This window comes from Myxocyprinus asiaticus, chromosome 19 (assembly GCF_019703515.2).
Source record: "Myxocyprinus asiaticus isolate MX2 ecotype Aquarium Trade chromosome 19, UBuf_Myxa_2, whole genome shotgun sequence".
In the NCBI taxonomy this organism is placed as follows: Eukaryota; Metazoa; Chordata; class Actinopteri; order Cypriniformes; family Catostomidae; genus Myxocyprinus; species Myxocyprinus asiaticus.
This window is the reverse complement of record NC_059362.1, coordinates 7547725-7568939: the sequence shown is the minus strand read 5'-3', so window position 1 is coordinate 7568939 and position 21215 is coordinate 7547725. Positions and strand designations below refer to the sequence as shown.

At 39.8% G+C, this 21215-nt stretch overlaps 1 protein-coding gene and 1 non-coding gene across 3 annotated transcripts; one reads left to right on the top strand and one right to left on the bottom strand.

Annotated features, from left to right (window-relative positions):
- The first annotated feature begins 1492 nt into the window (after positions 1 to 1492).
- On the top strand, positions 1493 to 15804 carry LOC127410433 (cholesterol 24-hydroxylase-like). 2 transcript variants are annotated; one of them, XM_051645696.1, is made up of 15 exons: positions 1493 to 1647; positions 1769 to 1846; positions 3840 to 3921; positions 3998 to 4071; positions 8473 to 8559; positions 8637 to 8775; positions 8929 to 9042; positions 9137 to 9293; positions 9717 to 9788; positions 9857 to 9929; positions 10021 to 10105; positions 10192 to 10299; positions 13094 to 13182; positions 13713 to 13779; positions 15392 to 15804. In XM_051645696.1, the coding sequence occupies exons 1-15, from the start codon at positions 1499 to 1501 to the stop codon at positions 15542 to 15544; spliced, it is 1527 nt and encodes a 508-aa protein (XP_051501656.1). In that variant the 5' UTR covers positions 1493 to 1498; the 3' UTR covers positions 15545 to 15804. The 2 variants fall into 2 exon arrangements, with proteins under 2 accessions (XP_051501656.1, XP_051501657.1); XM_051645697.1 differs by lacking the exon at positions 9717 to 9788.
- Positions 15805 to 20491: 4687 nt separating this feature from the next.
- trnat-ugu (transfer RNA threonine (anticodon UGU)) lies at positions 20492 to 20564 on the bottom strand. Its single transcript has one exon. It is a non-coding gene; the product is annotated as a tRNA-Thr (tRNA).
- Positions 20565 to 21215: the final 651 nt, after the last annotated feature.

The window sequence follows — 21215 nt, the reverse complement described above, 5'->3', positions numbered from 1 at the left end:
AGTTTGTGTCATTACATTATTAACACTAGTTACAGCCTATCGGCAGTTAGTCTCTGTCTATTTAAAGGCTAATGCCACTTGGGTGTGCGTCATTGTCAGCACCATAGACATATAAATACAGTTTCATTTATTTGTATAGTTTTGGTTGTATTTCTCTTTTCTTTAGTAATTGGCCACTCATCCCTCTGTATTTGTTTTATTTTTGTTTTATTTGGGGTAATTTTACTTATATCAGTTGGCCATATCATTTGGTACTATTTTTCATTTCCTTTTCTGTTGTGGGATGCCAGTGTTGTGATACTCTACTTTCTCTTTTGAAATCTTTTATAACCATCTGAAGCTTGGTTTTACTATAAGTTGTGTGGTTAATTGTGTATCCACTGGCTAACTGTTGGTTTCTTTTTTTATTCCAGGAGCTGAGGATTCCTGGGGTGGGGAGGCTGGCTGTCCCCATCCTTTGGTGGTGATGTCTCCTTCGCTGAGTGTCGTGTTTTTGCCGCTTGCATCAATTTTTCTCACTTAGTGTGCGTGTGTGGCTATGAGAGTGTATCTGGGCGAGTGTATGGTTTCAGAGGAGTAACTACATTTTCAGCTAGCCTACCCCACTACTGGAAATCCTTAGCCCTGTGACATTTCATTTTGTTTTCTTCTTTTTTGTGTGACCTTTGTGTTAGTATACTGAGTTTATGCCCGACTTTTCTGAGTGACATTTGCCCCACTGTCAACCAAAAGTTTTTATCTTTCTATTACTTGTGTACTCAATAAAAGCTATTTTTGTATTGATACCCATGTCTCTCTGCCTCGTTTGGTACGAACCTGTGTGCCCTTTTCTTTTGGGGTTATTATTCCCCTGGGGAAGTGCAAGTATGGCGTAGTCTGTTGATTCTCCTAAATTGGAGCTCATGTAAGCAAGCGTACTGCTTTCCCCTCTTTGTCACCTCCGGCACTCCGTCACATTCTGACATAGCCGGCAGGGTCCAAACTCATTTAAGTCGGCCCTTTCAAAGTCCCTGACACCCTCTGCCACACCATCATTATACATGCTTAGCTGTGTCACATCAAAACATATTCTCCTATACACCACAGTTAAGCATTAAACAAGGCAGAAAACATGACAGCCTTTGTGCTATATCATAAAAAGATATAAAGCTTGTTCCATGAAATTTTCCCTATTTTGTCAAATTTACTTAAAGGCATTTAAGAAACAATTTTCAAGTTTTTTAAATATCTGATGTTAAAACACATTTTAAAACTGTTAAATATTAAAGTATTAAATCTAAATCTTCAATACAAATCTATAAACCATAAATGGTATTTCACATTTGGCTCCACATAGAGTGCATAGAGTAATTGTTATATTTTTTTCTTTGAACGGTCAAACTGTCCAGATAACTGTCCTGAAACATGCGCGACTTTAAAGTCTTTAATAATTAATGTTTGTCCTGATCACTTCTGATAGAATAAGTAAACGTGAGCACACTGAACTCGCAGTGTGATCATGGCAGTCCTTCAGGAGATCACAGAATGGACTGGATATTTTATGTTATGCTTGCTGTTTGTTGTTTTTATCACATTTGTTGCATATTGTCTGTATATCAGACATGTTCATCAAAAATATGACCATATACCTGGACCTCCAAGAGACAAGTAAGAAATTAATGTACCTTTAACTATTTTAATGTGAATAATACGATTATATAAAAGATGAGCACATTTGTTTTATGATCAAAGTTGATATAAATTAATATTACAACTGAATTCTTGATAGTTTTCTGCTGGGACATATACCAACTTTTATTAAAGAAACAAAATCAGACCGCGTTATTCACGACTTATTTCTGGAATGGTGAGTGAAAACACTTTTATGTCAATCCATTATATTATTTACATTATTATTAATGGACTAATTGGTTGTAGAGTTGAACTTGCACCCCAAAACCTGCTTGCACATATTACGTAGTAGTGTGTAATCCCTTTTTTTTTGTTAATACTACATGCACTATCTCTCTCTCTCTCTCTCTCTCTCTCTCTCTCACACACACACACACACACACACACGTACACACACATACGTTTACATATAAAGCTTTGTAAAGCTACAGTATTTATAACTACTACGGATTAACCCAAACCCCAATCCTACTTCTAAGGAAACTTTAAAAACAAAACAACCATCAACATTATTTAGTTTATTTATAAAAATGTTTTAAAGTTATGTTTTGTAACAGTTGGCCAACTTCAGGGGACGATTTTGTAAAGGTAGAGGTAAGTAAACCCACAAACACACACATAGTACCCAGTGTATTTACACAGCAAACACTTCTGCTGTTTAAAGGAATATTCCTGGTTAAATGCAAGTTAAGCTCAATCAACAGCATTTGTGTTCTTATGTTGAATACAACAAAAATCTGAGTTACAGTGAGGCACTTACAATAAAAGTGAATAGGGGCAATCCGTGAACGTTAAAATACAATTTGTTTTAAAAGTAGGCCGATAGCCACAAGACATAAACAGTATGTTTTAACATGAATTTAATGTTATAAAATTGCTTACTAACCTTTTCTGTGTAAAGTTATATCCATAATATGACTTCATTGCTATGACAACGTAACGTTGTGAACCCTAAAACGACCATAAAAATTATGATTTATACAACTTTACAGCTTAAATAATACACAGGTTTTAACAGAAGAATTAATAGAGAGTGCTTTTATAAAATTATAAGCTTTCTGCCTTTCATAACCCTCCAAAAATAGGCCCCATTCGCTTCCATTGTAAGTGCCTCACTGTAACCTCAATCTGTGCTTTTTTTAGAGAAAAGGAGGGACAAGTCTAAATTAAAGATGAAGTATGTAACTTTTTTGGTGTTAAAATACTTTCTCCTATCCCAGCTATGCAGAGACAGCCAAAAGTAAGGCATTCAAAGGTTAATTTTCTTGAAAACTGTTCACACTGTCTCTGTGATGCTATGAAAATTCCTCTTTTTGTTTTGAGTGATCTGTTTCAAGAGAGACAATAACATTGACTGGACCAATGACATGAGTTGGGGCGGGACTATCTGTTTAATCAATGAAGGGGGGCAAAGTCAGAAAGTTGTTTTGAAAACAATGTTTATTTATTTTCGTAACCAGTACGCAAATGGTCAAAACATGCCATTGTTTTGGGAATAAACTGTTTCCATCACCTTAATGTGCATTTTAATTAATGCAAAACTCAATGAAGTCCACCTCTGCCAGGTGCATTAAATTGTAAGTGAATTTCGAGTTTTTTCGCATATCAAGCATTTCCATTCAGGATTAAATTGCACATAAAAATAGTTGGATGGAAACCCAGGTATTGTTTCAAGATAGTACTCTATATGAATAAACATCTTTTGGCATCCTGGCTTTTGAAAAATTGTATATACTATACAGTATATAATAAAACTGCTTGGTCAGTTACTGTAGAACAGTTTATAGCTTTTACTTTGTGTAGGCTACTTTAGTTTATATAACACTAAACTTGCATTATTCTAGCTATGTTAAAGTAATTTCATGTTTTCCCCCTCTGGCGTTTTTGGGTGCAAGAATCAACAATTCATTACAGTATATGTTTGTTTTAAACAATAATGTCATAATCATATATAATTAGGTTTATTAACCACACTTTGTTTCACTTAACAGAAGGTATTTTTTTAAAAACTTGAATTAAAGAGATGGATGGATGGATGGATGGATAGATAGATAGATAGATAGATAGATAGATAGATAGATAGATCCTTATACCTATACCCATTCCCTAAAGGGGAAATTAGTAGAAAGTATTCTTAACAATTAGTTTTTTTTATTCTTGTTTTAAAGGGCAGAAAGATATGGCCCTGTCTACAGGCTAAACAGCTTACATATTGTCATGGTCCAGGTTTATTGCCCTGAGGCAGCAAAGGTAAACATTAAACCTCATTCACATTCATAATACGTAAACACACTAACTAACCACATTTTCTGACGTGTTTTTGCAGACAATCCTGATGTCACCAAAGTATCCCAAAAATCCCTTTGTCTATAAACGTCTCTTTAACTTATTTGGAAAAAGGTAAGCTTTAATATGTGCTGAGTTATTCATGAAGGTGATCAGGGCCATTTCTAGGCATAGGCGAAGGGGGTTGCCAGTAGGGATCTTGCCTATGGCACCAAAATGGTCAGAAATGGCCCTGAAGGTGATACCCAGTTAGTAGTCTATTGTCATTGCCTCCGCTTTCATACCATCGGGCTACATGAAAACATATTAGCAAGGTATTCATCGTCGGTTAGCTTTGAGAGGGGGCAAAACATGCCATTGTAACTAATGTTTTTTTGTTTTTTTTCTAACATGTAATGTAGTTCTTATTATTCTATTATTGTCTTAGTTATACATATTTTGGCAAGTTTATTTGATTTCATTCTTAAAGAGGTAACAAATTCTCAGTCTTGAGAATGATTACTACTGAATTGAATTAATTGACATATTTGACATAAACAGCTCATCTGTTTATGTCAAATATGTCAATTTAATCAGTTTATACGCAGTTTGTTTTGAAATGGTTAGAAAAAAAAAAGCCCTCATAAAATATGACCCTGAAAATCATATGTATGTGTAGCGAAGACGCCAGGGCAGTTGTGTTAAGATCTACAATGTCCCATTGTATAGAAGTGACAATGAGGGTTGGTGGGATTATCGGGATCACAGGGTTGTTGCAGTTAGTAGACCCATAAATGCGGGACAGGGCATCTGCTTTGGTGTTCTTGGAGCCGGGTCGAAAGGTAATGTTAAAATCAAATCTGGAGAAAAACAAGAGACCATCGAGCTTGACAGAGATTTAGCCATTTAGCAGACTGAATGTAGTCCAGGTTGCGATAATCCGTGATAACCAGGAAAGGATGACGAGCTCCCTCTAACCAATGCCTCCACTCCTCGAAAGCCACTTTCATGGCCAAATGTTCACTGTTGCCGACATCGTAATTTCTCTCAGCAGCTGACAATTTGCGTGAGTAGAAGGCACAGGGATGGAGTTTGGTGGGAGATCCTTGTCATTGATAAAGAACTGCACCTACTCCTGAATCAGAAGCATCCACTTCCAGTAAGAAGGGTCGAGTGGGATCTGGATGATGGAGAATGGGTGCAGTTGTAAAGCGTCGTTTAAGATCATCGAAGGCTTGACAAGCAGAAGGTGTCCAGATCAGTTTCAGAGATTTTCCACGGAGCAAAGAGGTGAGTGGAGCAGCAACCGAGCTGAAATGTCAGTAGAAATTTGCAAAACCAAGGAAGCGCTGTAGTTCTTTGACAGACATGGGTAGTGGCCACTTCAGCATGGCTTGCACCTTAGAAGAGTCCATGGTGACTCCCTCTGGGGAGATGACATACCCCAGGAAAGAGATGGTTGTGAAACTCACATTTCTCCATCTTGGCATACAGTTGGTGTTGAACAAGGCAGTTGAGCACCACTCTGACATGTTGAACATGTTCATCAAGGGAAGAAGAGTATATCAGAATATCATCAATGTAGACAATGACCCATTTGCCAATAAGATCACGAAAAATGTCATATACATAGGCTTGAAAGACAGATGGACTGTTGGAAAGTCCGAAAGGCATCACCTGGTATTCGTAGTGGCCAGTGTGTGTAGAAAAAGCAGTCTTCCATTCATCCCCCTACCCAATGCGGATTAAGTTGTAGGCATTACGAAGATCCAGTTTGGTAAAGATCTTGCCGCATCGTAACTGCTCTAATGCTGCTGGTACCAGAGGGAGAGGATAGCGATACTTGATGGTGACTGTGTTCAGGTCTCGGTAGTCAATGCATGGACGAAGACCCCCGTCATTCTTTCCTACGAAGAAGAAATCAGCAGAAGCAGGAGAAGTGGATGGTCGAATGAACCCTCTTTCTAGGGACTCCGATATGTACTCCTCCATAGCTTTAGTTTCAGGTTCTGATAAGGGGTATATTCGTCCGTGTGGAGGAGAGGTGCCTGGCAGAAGGTCAATGGCACAGTCACAGGAATGGTGAGGAGGAAGTTGCGTAGCCTTTGATTTGCTGAATGCCTCCTGGAGATCCGAATAATAATGTGGCAGAATCTACATCTACTTCTCAGCGAGGATAGTCGTGGTCCTTACAGGAGGAAGAGAGATGGGTTCAGGAAGGTTGAGGCAAGACTGGAAACAGGATTCACTCCAGCGAGTGATTTGTCCATCTCTCCATGAGATCTCAGGGTTGTGAAGTCTCAGCCATGGCAGGCCAAGAACAATTGGGTTCTTAGGAGAATGAGTGACTAGAAATTGAATCTCCTCATAATGAAGAAGTCCTACTTGAAGACGGATGGGTCGGGTGATTTGTTGAATCTTGCCAGACCCCAGAGGTCATCCGTCTAGTGCTGATATATGCAAAGGAGGGACACAGGGAACAAAAGACAGGTTTAGATTCGTGGCGAGACCCAGGTCAATAACGTTACCTGCAGCCCCTGAATCTAAAATGGCAGATACATGATGTTCATTATCTAGAACATGTAAAGTAACTGAAACTTCAAACTGTTCGATTAGAATTAGGTTTGAAATTTCCAAACTCACCACCGCATCCCCCTTCCTAGGGGGATGAGTAGGGCAGGCAGCCAGTAATTGTCTCGACTGTCCGCAGTAGATACACAATCTCTCCCATAGACGATGTCTTCGTTCTTCGGTAGAGAGAGAAGAAAGACCCACTTGCATGGGCTCGTGATAACTGGTTGCAGCAATGTCAGAGTGAAGTGTCTGTAGAGAAATGTCTGGACGATGGGCTTTATTCAGGTTATCCAGACGAATGGCTAATTTGATGAATTTATCAAGAGGTCTGCCCTCATCATGACATGCTAGTTCAGCTTGAAGATCAGGATTTAGCCCCTGGCGGAACAGTAGTTTCCACACTGTTTGTGCTGCTAGCTTGCGAAAGGATAAGGAAAATTCAGCAGCAGACATCTTCCCTTGCTTTAAACATAATAGAAGTTCTCCAGGGACCTTATCACCCTCAGAGTGTTCAAAAACCTCCCGTAAATGAGCTATGAAATGAGACAAAGAGCGTTTTATAATGTTCTCATGACTCCATACTGCAGTAGCCCAGTCTAATGCTTTTCCTGACAGCAGAGATATGATAAAGGAAACACGAGCTTCATCATTGGGATACATTTGAGGTAGTTGAGATAAAAAGAGCTCACACTGCAAGAGAAATCCTCGACACTTACTGGGTGATCCGTCAAACTTCTCAGGAAGCTAGAGTCGAGGATTAACAGCAGCTGTAGGGTGCGTTGTGCTGCTGGGTGAGTTGCTTGTGGAAACTCTCATCGAAGATACCTGCGGTTTTGGCTGCACGGATTTGAAGAGTTCTTCCGTGATAGAGGTGAGCTTGCACAGCTGCTGATGGTGACTGGTAAGCATTTCTGCTTGTGCTGCAACAAGCTTATGTAACTGTTGGAAGGCTGCTGGATCTATGTTGGGCGAAGTCTTCTGTAGCAAAGACGCTGGGGCAGTTGTGTTAAGATCCATGTGCAGTTTAATAAACGAATGAATAGTACAACAAAGTAGCAAATAAAAGGATAATCGACAAAACAGGCAAGGGTCCAGTACACAGGAGACAGTCCAAGAAATGCAAACCAAGTAAATCCGAGAGACAGGGGTAATCCAATAAACAGGCAAAAGGTCCAAAAACTCACAAGCAGGCAGGGAAATATGATAAACAGGCAGGAGTCAAAAACAGAGGAAGAACAGGGATGGTAATAATGCTCAGAACTGCAGACTAGGCAGAACAAGACTTCGCACTGAATGCAGGTAAACAGGGAATTTAAATAGTCTGGGATAATATGAAAAAGGTGAGTGAGTAATCAGATTATGGGAAATGTAGTTTTGTAAATTCATTTGTTTTTTTAATGAAGACAATAAAAGTTAAACATAAAAGGTCAAATGAATGGTTAAAATTTGCCCAGGTGTTTTACAGAGAGTGACAAGTTTGAGCAAATGCTCAATACTCACTTTACAGTCTGTGTTGGTTTGGTTCATGGCTTTCAACTCTTTTATGAAGGATTTTCTGAAAAGTCTACGGGAAAAAAGAATGGGCACTGTTGCGCTGTATTTCTCCCATTTATTTTAATAGAAGTTGTACATCTCTGCTAAATAGACTCTGAGTATATATACATTTTTTTTATGAAAAACCAACATTCAAAGCATGGTTCATATTTTGTTTTTCAATTTCGAAACAAAAGGTTGGTTTCACCACAACAGTGTAAACACTGTTGCACTATCAAAACCTGTTCGGGAAACCCGTTAAAATTAAAAAAAATATATATATATAATTACACAACTTTAAATTATTTTGTTTCAAATAGTTAAAAGTTATATAACAATTGTTCCATTCAGTGTTGCATATACTTCTATATACTGTGTTTATGGGTTTTCAACTGCCAGTAAATAAGTCACATCACTCAATCTTCTCAGGTTCTTGGGAAACGGGTTGGTGACTGTTAGGGACCATGACGTCTGGTACAGGCAGAGACGTATCATGGATCCAGCCTTTAGCAGCCTGTAAGTCAAATACAGAACATCTGTGAGATACTGAAATGTTCTTCTGCAATAAAGTTGATGCTATTCTTATCCATCAGATACTTACGAGGCTTGATGGGAACTTTTAACGAGATGTCAGAATGCCTAATGGACAAACTGGAGGAAAAAGCTGACAAGAAAACATCTGCTGTCATGCACGACCTGGTCAACTGTGTCACACTCAACGTCATTGCCAAGGTTTCACTCTTTTTACCTCTCAAGCACTTTTGTGCACACCTGGGTGATGGAGAATTTTGCTGCCTGAAGCAGCCTTGATGTAGACGAGGACCATGTTAAAGCACTTGTTGATCATAATTTGCTGGTTATATTTAGTCACATTTTTATCCACAGGTGGCTTTCGGTGTTGACTTGAATTTGTTGAAGAAATCTGACACTGCCTTCCAACAAGCAATAGATCTGTGTTTAAAGGGTATGGTGTATTACATCAGAGACCCATTTTTTACGGTAAGAGAGTTCATGATTCTGAAAAATGCTTATGTCATCCTTCCTCAAATAATATAGGTAAATGTGTTAAACATTTGTATTTGTGGGACCTCAGCTTTTCCCCAAGAACTGGAAGATGGTAGGACAATTTAAAGATGCTGCTGAACTCCTGCGTAAAACAGGCAAGAAATGGATACAAAACAGGAAGACAGCCATGGAAAATGGCGAAGAAGTCCCCAAAGACATTCTTACTCAAATTCTCAAAACGGCAGGTACGTGGGTCTTCACTGCATAATAGACAGGGGAAAGTTTACTGTTCTTTACATTTACCAAGCTATTGCTTGGTAATAACAAATTCACCTCTGCAAATCAAGGCCATGCCAGTTGCCTGATAATTCAACCTGCAGCAGATTCATATGTCTAAAGGGCTGTTCACACAGAACGCATTCTTGCATTAGAATAAGAAATGTAGTGGAAAGGCATTGAATGCATGTGTCTTCAGTTTTCAAAAGATGAACAAATTTTAACTTGACATGCCATCTTTAAAATGTAGCGCTCATGGCGCAAGGTCTTGAAAAAAACAAAAAGCAAAAAGCGAGATGTGATGCAAAGTTTGGTGCTTAAAAATAGCACAGATGGATTACAAGTGCACATCCTGGCTGAACAGCATCTAATGCTTTTAAATTTTGCTGCAGAAGAAGAAAAAGCTAACAATGCAGAAGATCATGAGCTGATGTTGGACAATTTCGTTACTTTCTTTATTGCAGGTGAGTTGCTACTTTGTTTTTTGTCCATAAACCCCGGCGATTATAAACAATGCTGAATTCTTCTGCAGGACAAGAGACAACAGCCAATCAGCTCTCGTTTGCAATAATGGAATTAGGGAGACACCCCGAGATATATAAAAGGTAAAACACTTTAGAGACATGTGGACCCCTTTCATCTATCTGGTATTACAAGACTCAATTCAAAACAATTGAATTGCTTTTCAATTTCCAGGGCTAAAGCAGAGGTGGATGAAGTCCTTGGGGCAAAAAGGGACATTTCATATGAAGACATTGGAAAACTCACTTACTTGTCTCAGGTTGGTCCACTGACAGAGACATCCTGTTCCACCACCTGTTCAGTCATAAAGAGTGTTGAATGATGATCATCATAATGTTGTTGCAGGTGTTGGAGACTTTGCGTCTGTACCCCACTGCTCCAGGAACATCTCGCTGGCTGCCTGAGGACATGGTTATTAATGGCCTGAAAATCCCAAGAGGCTGTGCTGTTGCTGTGAGTATTCTTCTCATATGTTCTTCAGTGCCATACTTTTTGAGTTTTTGAGATTTTAGTTTTCCTAATACTACATGGTCATGTACACACTGCAACGTTTTGGGAGTGACAACCACATTTATTTGCAGGACTGAGTCCCCTAAATTATCATTCTCTGTGTATATGGAATATGAGAAGGGGCACGTGTAGCCCCGGCCAAGATCTCTGACAAAGTAACAATGTCGTTGCCGTGGTCCACGCAAATGTAAAGCTCTTTTTCTAAACCACTACGTTTTAAGCACATTGCTAAGTGATACGCCATATGCACGAAGTCAGTGGGTATGGCCATGAAGTTTTGGTATTTTCGTGCAAGCATGCGCTGGCTAGGCATAGTGGGTTGGCAAAATTATGTATGTAAAGAGCAAGCGACATAAATGAAGACAGACCGTTCATAAGAAGTTGGTAGCATTCGAAGTATATTAACAGTACAATAGAAGACAATACAAATTGTATCTTACATTATTTTGCGCAGTAACTGTGTACTTCTTAAATGTCAGCTATACCTCTATGACATGCTCTTATATAAGCATGGAAAAGGTAGTGCACTTTGGGACTAATTAGATATAGGCTCCGTTAAAGTATAGAGAATGCATGCCAATTGGTCTACTGACACAACACCATGGCTAGTATTAACTGTAATTGTCAGTGACATAATTTTATGTTCAATTGCAATTGCAAGACTTTGGGTATGTACTTCGATGGCACCTGCTGATAGAGTCCCCAAACTGCAAATGCATGGACTGTTTTTAGACTTTGCGCTGAGAATAGACGTGGTTCTCTGACATCTTAAGTGCAGTGACTTATTTCTCACAAAAATAGCACATTAGGCCTTGCACCACTTCATTTACATGGACCTTCCATATATTTCTGCTAATACACCCATTGTTTGTGCACATACGCCAACAGAGCAAGAGCACTCCCATCTACGCCCGCTTGAGTGTTGCCAAGGAATGAAAAATGCATTTAGAATGAGTGCACTCAAGAAAATTGGATAAGACGCATTGTTGGTTGTAGCACATGGACGTATGCCTGATGCTGGTATGAAAATTGGGCCTGTAGAATAAGTTAATGACAGAGCAACATGTGTAGCTCCAGTCCATGTGTTTCCATGCCAGCTTTCTGCAAGCTGAAGCTAGGTGTACTTGCAGAATATTGGAGTTACTCCCGAACCTGTGATAGCTGACATGGTGAATGCATTGATGGCAACAGTTTTAGCTGTTTTTGACCTGCAGTTTTTAGTAAATCACTGTCAACAGAGGTGCTTTTTTATGTTCAAAATTTTCAAATGACTTAAAGCTGAAGTATGTAACTTTTTCAGTGTTAAATATTTTCTTCCATCCCAGCTTAACCCTGTAAAGCCTGACATATGAAAGAATTGTCAGAAAATTTGAATTTTTTGGCATTAAACTGTTTTCAGTACCATTGGACAAATAAAAAAATAAAAAAATCGTAAAAAATAAAAAAAAAATAAAAAAAATAAAATAAAAATTGCATGTTTGATACATTAGGCTTTAAAGGCCATTATCCTCTTGAGGCCCAACAATTAATTGTTGTTACTTGAGTTTTTCTTAGCCCATACATGCTACAGTGGTAAATCTTGGGGTATTATCAGAGAACTCCCTGGGCTTTACAGAGATACCAAATATTTGAGAGTCTCCGTGGTCTATAAATATGGATCGAAATGTACCACAGTTCAATTCAACACATCAAATACAATATTAATAAAATATAATTTTTTTTCAATAAACAATTTTAGCATGTGTATTGTATGCACCAAACACTATATTGACATTTAAAAAAGGGAAATTGTAAAACTATTTCGCTGGATCTCAGGAACTTATGGTAAGATGACATCATAATAGCTTGTAATGCAAAACAATGAGATCTTTATAATGACAGAGCAGGCTGCATATATGAAAATACACAGAAATATCACTTCACACTTATACATTTTATAAGAAATATTTTATATGTTAGAATTTTCAAAGCTCTGTGATTTTTTTGTGGTGGGCATGAATGGAATTTAATGGTGATTGAGAGATATACCTCAAAAGCCTGATGTATCATATTTGATACATGGATTTCAAACCAAGAACAAGTTGCTTATATTCAGCAAATACTCATTTTAAAATATTAGTAACAATATAATCATTACTGTCACTTTTACTTACTTAAATATGCTGTTATTTATCCCAGCATTAGAGTCACTTTTCACACAAGTTCACCACCATTTTAAATAGATAGATAAAAACATTGAAACCACTTTTTTTCACAAATAACCACTAGATGGTGCCATAAACATGTGAAACTTACATACATTAGCTTGTTTGGCTCATCAGCTTGAACAGAGAGTGAAACAGGAGCCGTCAAACATTATGGGGTTAAAATGCTGAGAACTATAAGTCATTCATAGGTTAATTTTGTCTAAACTGTAAACAATGTGGCACTATAAAAATTCCTGTGTTTGTTTTGAGTGATCTGCTTACAACAACGTAACTCAACCAATGGCTATCTGACTGTCTGAACAACTGCAGGCGAGGGGCACGTTCAGAAAGCTGTTTTGAAAACATTGTTTAATTCCTTTCGGTGGTGCTAGTGGCGCAGAAATTACATACTTCAACATCTTGAGGGGCGTGGCCAACCCAATTTAAATTCCAACTCATGAATTAAAAGTGTCGGTTCTTCAATTCAGAATTTTGCCCTACCCTGATAAGTACATTAAGATTTTTAACCACTGCCAACTCTTTCCATACAGCTCAGTACTTATGTCTCCTCAAGAATGAATACATTTTTCAAAGATCCACTGAAGTTTGATCCAGAGAGATTTCATGTGAATGCCCCAAAGTAAGTAATTACCACCAACAGTTCCATTTTGCCCTCTAAATGAGAAATGGGTCAGGAAGGTTAACTAGTCGATTAGTTAGATTGTTACAGCCATTAGAGCATTGCGTTTGTAACAAATTAACTTTTATTTGACATTTACTGTCATACTTCAAATCATCTGCTGTGAGGAATGTTCACATTATTTTGCATAATCTGTTATTCTCTTTTTTTTTATGTGAGGACTATGATATGTTTTGCTCAATAAAAGGTTGGAGCTATGTAGCCTATATATTTGATGAACATCTGACAGTTACCCCATTAAAGGACTGCACTATCTGTAAGAAACTTGTCTGTTGGACATGATCTTAAACCAGCCTAATATATTGGACTTATTTAAAACTGACTAGTCATTCAGACAACCCATCGACTTTGAAAATACATAGTTTTTTTGCACATCCACTACTCTAAACATGTTTTACCAGTTACTACTGTATGTTATCAACATTACAGAAGCAAATCTGCTTATTTCAGTTTGTGTTCTTGTACAACAGGCCTTATTACTGCTACTATCCATTTGCACTTGGACCACGATCCTGTCTAGGACAGGCCTTCTCACAGGTGATGAAACATTCACATTTGCACCTCCTTTGCTTCTTGAAAGAATTTAAGAATTTCAGGGCTTACTTACACCGATGAGACAAAACATTATGACCACTCACATGTGAAGTGAATAATGTTTGATCATCTCCTAACAAGGCCACATGTCAAGGTCTGGGTAGATTAGAAGGTAAGCAAATAATCAGTTCTCGAAGTCAGTGTGTTGAATGCAGGAGAAATGGGCAGGAGTAAAGACCTGAGCGACTTTGACAAAGGGCAAATTGTTAAGGCCAGATGGCTGGGTCAGAGCATCTCTGAAACGACAAAGCTTGTTGGGTGCTCCTGGTCACCAGAGGTGACTACCTACCGACAGTTGTCCGAGGAGGGACAAGCCATAGACCAGCAACAGGGTGTTGGGCGCCCAAGGCTCATCAATGCACAAGGGCAATGAAGACTATCCCATCTGGTCTGAACAACAGAAGGTCTACTGTGGCACAAGTCACAGAAAATTGTAATGATTGTTATGGGAGGAATGTGTGCATTTCACAGTGCATCGCACCCTGCTGCATCTGAGGCTGCGTAGCCGCAGACCGGTCAGAGTGTCCATAGTCGAAAATGCCTACAATGGAAACGCGAGTGTCGGAACTGGACCTTGGAGCAGTGGAAGATGGTCACCTGATCCGATGAGTCCCATTTTCCTTTATATCATGTGGACAGCCATGTATGTGTGTGCCTCTGGGCAATGTTCTGCTGGGTCCAGCCATTCATGTGGACATCAATTTGACACATGCCACCTACCTAAACATCGTTGCAGACCAGGTACAGCCCTTCATGCCAGTGGTATTCCCTGATGGCAGTGGCCTCTTTTAGCAGGATAATGCACCTTGCCACCCTGCACACATTGTTTGGGAATGGTTTGAGGAACACGATGAAGAGTTCAAGGTGTTGCCCTGGCCTCCATATTCCCTAGATCTCAATCTGATCAAGCATCTGTGGGATGTGTTGGACCAACAAGTCCGATCCACGGTAGCTCCACCTCGAAACTTACAGGACTTGAAGGATCTGATGCTAATGTCTTGGTGCCAGATACCAGAGGACACCTTCAGAGGTCTTGTAGAGTCCATGCCTCAGCGGGTCGGTGCTGTTTTGGCAGCACCCGGAGGACCAACAGCATATTAGTTGGTCATAATGTTTTGAATCATCAGTGTACACTTAGTCACTTCATGCATCTTGATCGATCATGTTACCACGTGGCCACATAAATGTGTCTCCACAAAACAGATATAAACCTGATCTAATATTCTCGCATTATATGCAAATATAGTTCACTTTAAGGATGATGTTAATGCCGGGCAATAAAACTGAGCTGATTTCATAGACCATTTTGTTTCTCTATTTTTGAGAGTTTGCGTGTGGCCTGAACAACCAGATGCATTTACACTTGGCCGAGTTGTGCCTTGTATGTTTCTCATTACATCTGTCTCGAATGCACCTTGGAGGGCATTTACACATGGTCTTTTCATAGTCAGATAGCAATCTCATCAGTAAAAATGCATGAAGTGACCAAGTGTAAATTCCCCCTCTCAGATGGTGTCCAGACACCATTGTCACTCTATTGTGTTTCTTCATTCAGATGGAGGCGAAAGTTGTGCTTGCCAAACTGCTTCAGAGATTCGAGTTCAGTCTGGTTCCTGGACAGTCGTTCGACATTAAAGACACAGGAACTCTGCGGCCCAAGAGTGGAGTGATCTGCAACATCAGACACTGCACACAGAACTTCTTCTAGGTCCAGGATCTGAATATTTTTGACAACAGTTAGGTACTGATCTGTTTGCCATCAAACTCTTGTCCATTATTCAAAAATGAACCTGAACACAGAAGTTTTAACAGCTTAATTTATGATCCACATGCACTTTTTAAAATTGATTCTGTTACTACATAAACAGTATACAGTATTATTATTTTATCTTAACTTGTAAACCATTCTGAAAGCTGTTTTAAAGGCTGTTTTAATACACTACCTATTAAAAGTTTGGACACACTTGACTGAATTTGTTTCTCATGATCATTTATTTAAACATTTTGATCTAAAGGCTTATGCTCAAATGCTTGAAATTAGCTTTGTAGACAAATATAAATTTTTCCTCATTCAATACTGTTTAAAAATAATAAATACCTAATTTAGTTGGTTGAGAGACTACCCAGAGAGTGGAGAGCTGGAATCTAGACAAATTTACAAAAATAAGCATTTAAGAAATAGTGAAGTTTTCAAATTAATTGTAATTTTTAATACATTTATGGTTTAATAAATATTTTAAAACAAATATAAATTAAAACTAAATCTAAAATCTATAATAAAAACTTTTTTTTATTATTTTTTTATTATAAGTATTATAATGCTTATTCAGGAAATCTGGCAAAATTAGGCAGGTAGGTCATTGACCCAGTACCATAGTTTTTTTTTCTTAGAGAAAAAGTGTCATTTGATGGCGATTACACACCTGATAACATTAGTGTAAGTGAACAGAACTGCTCAAAACATCTTATAACACACTCACTATGATGCTGATAACTCTTTATTTTCACACGAGGATTCACACGAGGAGGCACGGCGGGGCCGCGAGGTCGAGCAGGATGACTTTGAGGTGGTCCTCGTGGTGGCACACACCCGTGAGCTCCTCAATTCCTCCGAAGCGAATGTCTTCCGATACGCTATGTGCGAGACAACCTTCTGAAAGAGCGAGCGGCCTTGTCTCGTGCAGCGGTTCTGTCGCTGGGGATGATAATGACGATGTCATGTCTCTCGCTGCATCAGGCGAGTGGTCAGTGGATGATGCTGCCGCACTTCCCCCCAGCGAAGCAGAGGAATGTGCATGTGCCACTGACAGAGAGATGCTCCGTGGACAAGCTGGGTCAGCACTTCACGCAATGATAGTGCTCCAGGTATTTCAAGCCAAGCTCCTCAAGCAAATGGACAAGCATGGCTTCGATCCAGAGACATTCAAAGAGCTCCGCACTGCTACAGACTTAGCGCTGCATACCATGAAAGTCACTGCACAGGCCATAGGCAAGTCCATGGGCAACCTGGCAGTTCTGGATCGACATATATGGCTGACCCTCACAGAAATCAGTGATAAGGAAAAAAACACTCTGTTGGATGCTCCAGTGTCTCCACCCGGCCTCTTTGTGAGTAACTCTGTGAATAAGTTTGCTGAGCGTTACATCGCTACTCAGCAACTGTCACAGGCTATGGGACACTTTATGCCCAAACGGAGTATATCACAGCCAGTTTGCCCTTGCTCTGTTTCGAGCCAGCACCCAACTAAAAGCCCCATACCTACTGCCTTACCAGCACCTGCATATCATCATGTGCAGCAAAAGCACTCCTGACAGGCACAACCCTTTGATGCGGAAAGCAGAGCCCGCGGTTCCCTGCTCCAAAAAAGGCTTGATTGGAAACACAAAACACTGTTCCCCATCTCCCCACAACTGGTTGTCGGGAAAGGAATATTGTTGTTCACAATATTGTTCAAAATGTTGTTTCTGTATCTTGCACTCAAATAAATGCAATAAAAAATGCAATAAGTGCAAAAAAGAATACAGCACTCATTGTAAATGCACGAGATGCTCACACATTCTCAAAAAAGAGCCGTTTTCCTCTTAAAAGCACACACATTATGCACAACCGCTTCCCTATACTGAGTGTCGCATCATATCATACGGTGAGTAAACCAAATTGCTCTCTGTCCCATTATGCGGACGTGTGGCGAGCCCTAATGGGTATTTCAGAATGGGTGCAATAAACGATCAAACATGGTTATACGATCCAATTTGCACGCCGGCCACCCTGTTTCAATGGCGTTCTGTCTTCCACGGTTTCATCCGAAGACGCGCCAGTGTTACGAGCTGAAATACACAATCTCATCTTGAGAAACGCGATAGAGATTGTGCCATATTGTCAAGCACAAGAAGCCATTATTTTTTTGTTCCAAAGAAAGACGGTGGACTTCAGCCAATCCTGGATCTGAGACATTTAAATCCTGGATCTGAGACACTCATAAAGCACCCATTCAAAATGATTACTCAAGAAATGGATCTTATCGCATGTACGCCCACACGATTGGTTTGCATCGATAGATCTGAAGGATGCGTACTTTTATATCCAAATTGTACGACATCACAGGATGTTTTTGAAATTTGCATTCGAGGGAACAACATATCAATTCAAAGTCCTGCCCTTGGACAGTCTCTGGGTCCTCGCACATTCATGAAGTGCATCAATGCGATTCTCACCCCTCTGAGACTGAGCAGCGTACGCATCTTGAACTACTTCGACGATTGGCTGTTAATGGCGAAATCAGAGGCTTTGTTATGCCAGCACAGAGACTTACTGCTTCAGCATCTAAACAGCTTGGGCCTCAATGTGAACTGGGCGAAGAGCACACTCTCCCTCAGCCAAGAGGGAGTGGATGCAGTGGTACACAAATGGCTGGCGAAATGCAAATATGTGTTTCCCCCGGTATGCCTGATTCACTCTGTCATATGCAAAGTCTGAGAGGACAAGGAAACCGTTTTATTAATTGCACTGAAATGGCCCAACCAGCCATGATTTCCGGAAATGATGGAGATGCTGTACAGCTCACCGTGGGAAATACCGCTGAGGAGGGATCTCCTCTCTCAGGCGCAAGGTACAATCTGGCATCCCCAGCCCCAGCTGTGGAACTTGCATGTGTGGCCCCTGAACAGGGCGCACTAGACGTGAAAGAACTGATGCGTTCAGTCATGAACACCATTTTACAGGCCAGAGCACCGTCCACAAGATGCCTCTACGCGCTAAAATGGAAGGTGTTCACTGATTGTTGTCTCTTACATGGCAAAGACCCAGTAAACTGCCCCATACATTAAATTCTATTATTTCTTCAAGAGTAATTAGATGCAGGACTCGCTCAAAGTGTATGTGGCAACTATTTCTGCGTATCACGCACATGATTTAGGCAAGCATGATTTAATCACAAAGTTCCTTAAGGGAGCAAGACGATTAAACCCACCTCGGCCGGCTACAGTTCCGACTTAACTTTAGTCCTAAAAGCTCTCGCAGGGCCCCCCTTCAAGCCTTTGGACTCTGTTGATTTGCACATGCTCTCCGTTAAGACAGCACTACTGCTGGCTCTGGCCTCAGTAAAATGGGTAGGTGACCTGCATGCACTATCAGTCGACAATTCATGTCTGGAGTTTGGCCCCGGTCTTTCAAGATCCACTGTCAAACCCAGGAAAGGCTATGTGCCTAAGATCCTAACCACGCCCTTCAAAGCGCAGGTGGTTCACATTCAGGCCTTCTTCCCTCCTCCATTTACTGCAGATGAGGAACAATCATTGCATTTGTTATGCCCTGTGCAGTACATGCATACATTGAGCGTACTTATCAGTTCAGACTGTCTGATCAGCTCTTTATATGCTATGGAGGATGCACAAAATGAATGTCCATCTCCAAGCAAAGGCTCTCTCACTGGATTGTTAATGCAATTGCACTGGCTTATGAGTTGCAGGGTAAGACTTGCCCAATTGGTGTTAAAGCACACTCAACTAGAGGCATGGCCTCCTCATGGGCATGGACGAATGGTGTGTCCTTACAAGACATATGTTTTTCAGCAGGATGGTCCTCTCAAAACACATTCGCAAAGTTTTACAAACAAGACATAACGTCTCATTCTTCACAAGTCCTCTCTGTTTAGAGTACTTGCTATTCATTGGCCAAATATATATACTTTTGCCCCTCCCTTTAAGTACAGGCTCCCCATCATTTACACAACTGCCTGCATTCAGGCCATTATAATTTACCATAAAGTCACGATCACTTTCATTATAAATAAACTCCCTTCCCGACTGGGTTCGTAAGGAGTTAATTCATACTATATGACTATAGTTCATATATTCGTTGTGAGTGCTCCCCTCCTGGCCAACACGAGGATCACTCACTGCGGCATACTCATGTTGGTCGCCATCCCACAAGACTGCAGCATTATGTTCCTCTCTGTGAAGTTATGTCGTGTAGTGAGGTGTGATGGGATTATGTTCCCCATATGCGTTACTTCGCAATGTCAGGGATCGTCTCGGTTATGTATGTAAACTCGGTTCCCTGAGACGAAGGGAACGAGACATTGCGAATGCTAGCCGCACTTCAAGACTCAGAGTTCTTGAGGTACGAGTGATACGCTCCTGGTTATCAGTCAGAAATTCTGAGGAAATGGTGTTTGTGCACCTGTTTTTAGAGCGGACAGTTTCGCGCTAAAACAGGCGGGGCTTAAAAACCATAGCCAATATTAAAATATTGGCATTATTGTAGAGAGGTTTCAACTAGGTCGTATAAGAAGGTATTCCCTATATGCGCATACTTTGCAGTGTCTCGTTCCCTTTGTCTCAGGGAACCGAGGTTACGTACGTAACAGAGTCGTTTTGAATACTATTATTCTAAAATGTGGAAAAGTGTTCAACGTTTGTACATTCTTTGTATAAAATATAATGCTTATGTTCTTGTGTATAAAAAAAAAAAAAAAGAAATCAACTAGTCTACTTTGAAAGTGCCTTAAATAAAATAAAAATTAAAAAATCAAACTCATAAAACTGGACTTTTTTTTTTTTGGTCGAAGTATTTTGGCATGTTATTACGAGCAAACATTCTTAAGCGTAATATACATTTTTGTAAATAATTATAGAAACAAAAAGCCAATTTGCTAGGCCCCAGCGAGGATCGAACTCGCGACCCCTGGTTTACAAGACCAGTGCTCTAACCACTGAGCTATGGAGCCAGCTACGAAAATAATTGCGAAAACCATCAAACTTAACTATGTATGACGTTTTATATTATGTATGATAAAATGTTTTATATTTTTTTGATAATGTACGTAAAATATAAAAAACTTTATGTTTTGGCTTTGATTTAAACGTGAAATGCCGATACATGTAATAATTCACCACCAACTTAACTTTTCCTTAAAATGTCTGATATAATGTTCAGCTCAGTTTTAACAGACACCCATGTAGAGCATTTCGACAGAAAAGTTTGACTTTTCTTTTTCCCAACTAACCCAACAAATATATATTTTACAGATTGTTCGCTACGGGCATGTTTCTAAACAGCCTGTGAGGACCCGGATGGAAATATAATTTTGGCCAGTAGAGGGCGATGTCCACCGGCGAAACCCTCCACATGCCATATTTGATTTCTGAACTGAATGCAAACGAGGCCGTGAGGGATAAATGAACAGTCTCTTCAGTGGCATAAACTATATGAAGCTGCTAGATCACATACAGTTTTCCACAACTCATGTTTTCTTAAGGTTTTTTTTTTTTTTTTTTTGTCTACTGAAATTTCTTGGAAAGATTTTTTTTTTAAAAGGGGTCACGAAGAGCTATTTTTTTTTATAATTTTATTATCTTCCCTGAGGTCCACTGATAAT

Excerpts from the sequence above, each read along its gene's own strand:
- LOC127410433 (XM_051645696.1), top strand. The coding sequence starts at position 1,499 with ATGGCAGTCCTTCAGGAGATCACAGAATGGACTGGATATTTTATGTTA. Across the intron at positions 9,294-9,716 it reads TCAAATTCTCAAAACGGCAG|AAGAAGAAAAAGCTAACAAT; the intron begins GTACGTGGGTCT and ends ATTTTGCTGCAG. Across the intron at positions 10,106-10,191 it reads AACTCACTTACTTGTCTCAG|GTGTTGGAGACTTTGCGTCT; the intron begins GTTGGTCCACTG and ends ATGTTGTTGCAG.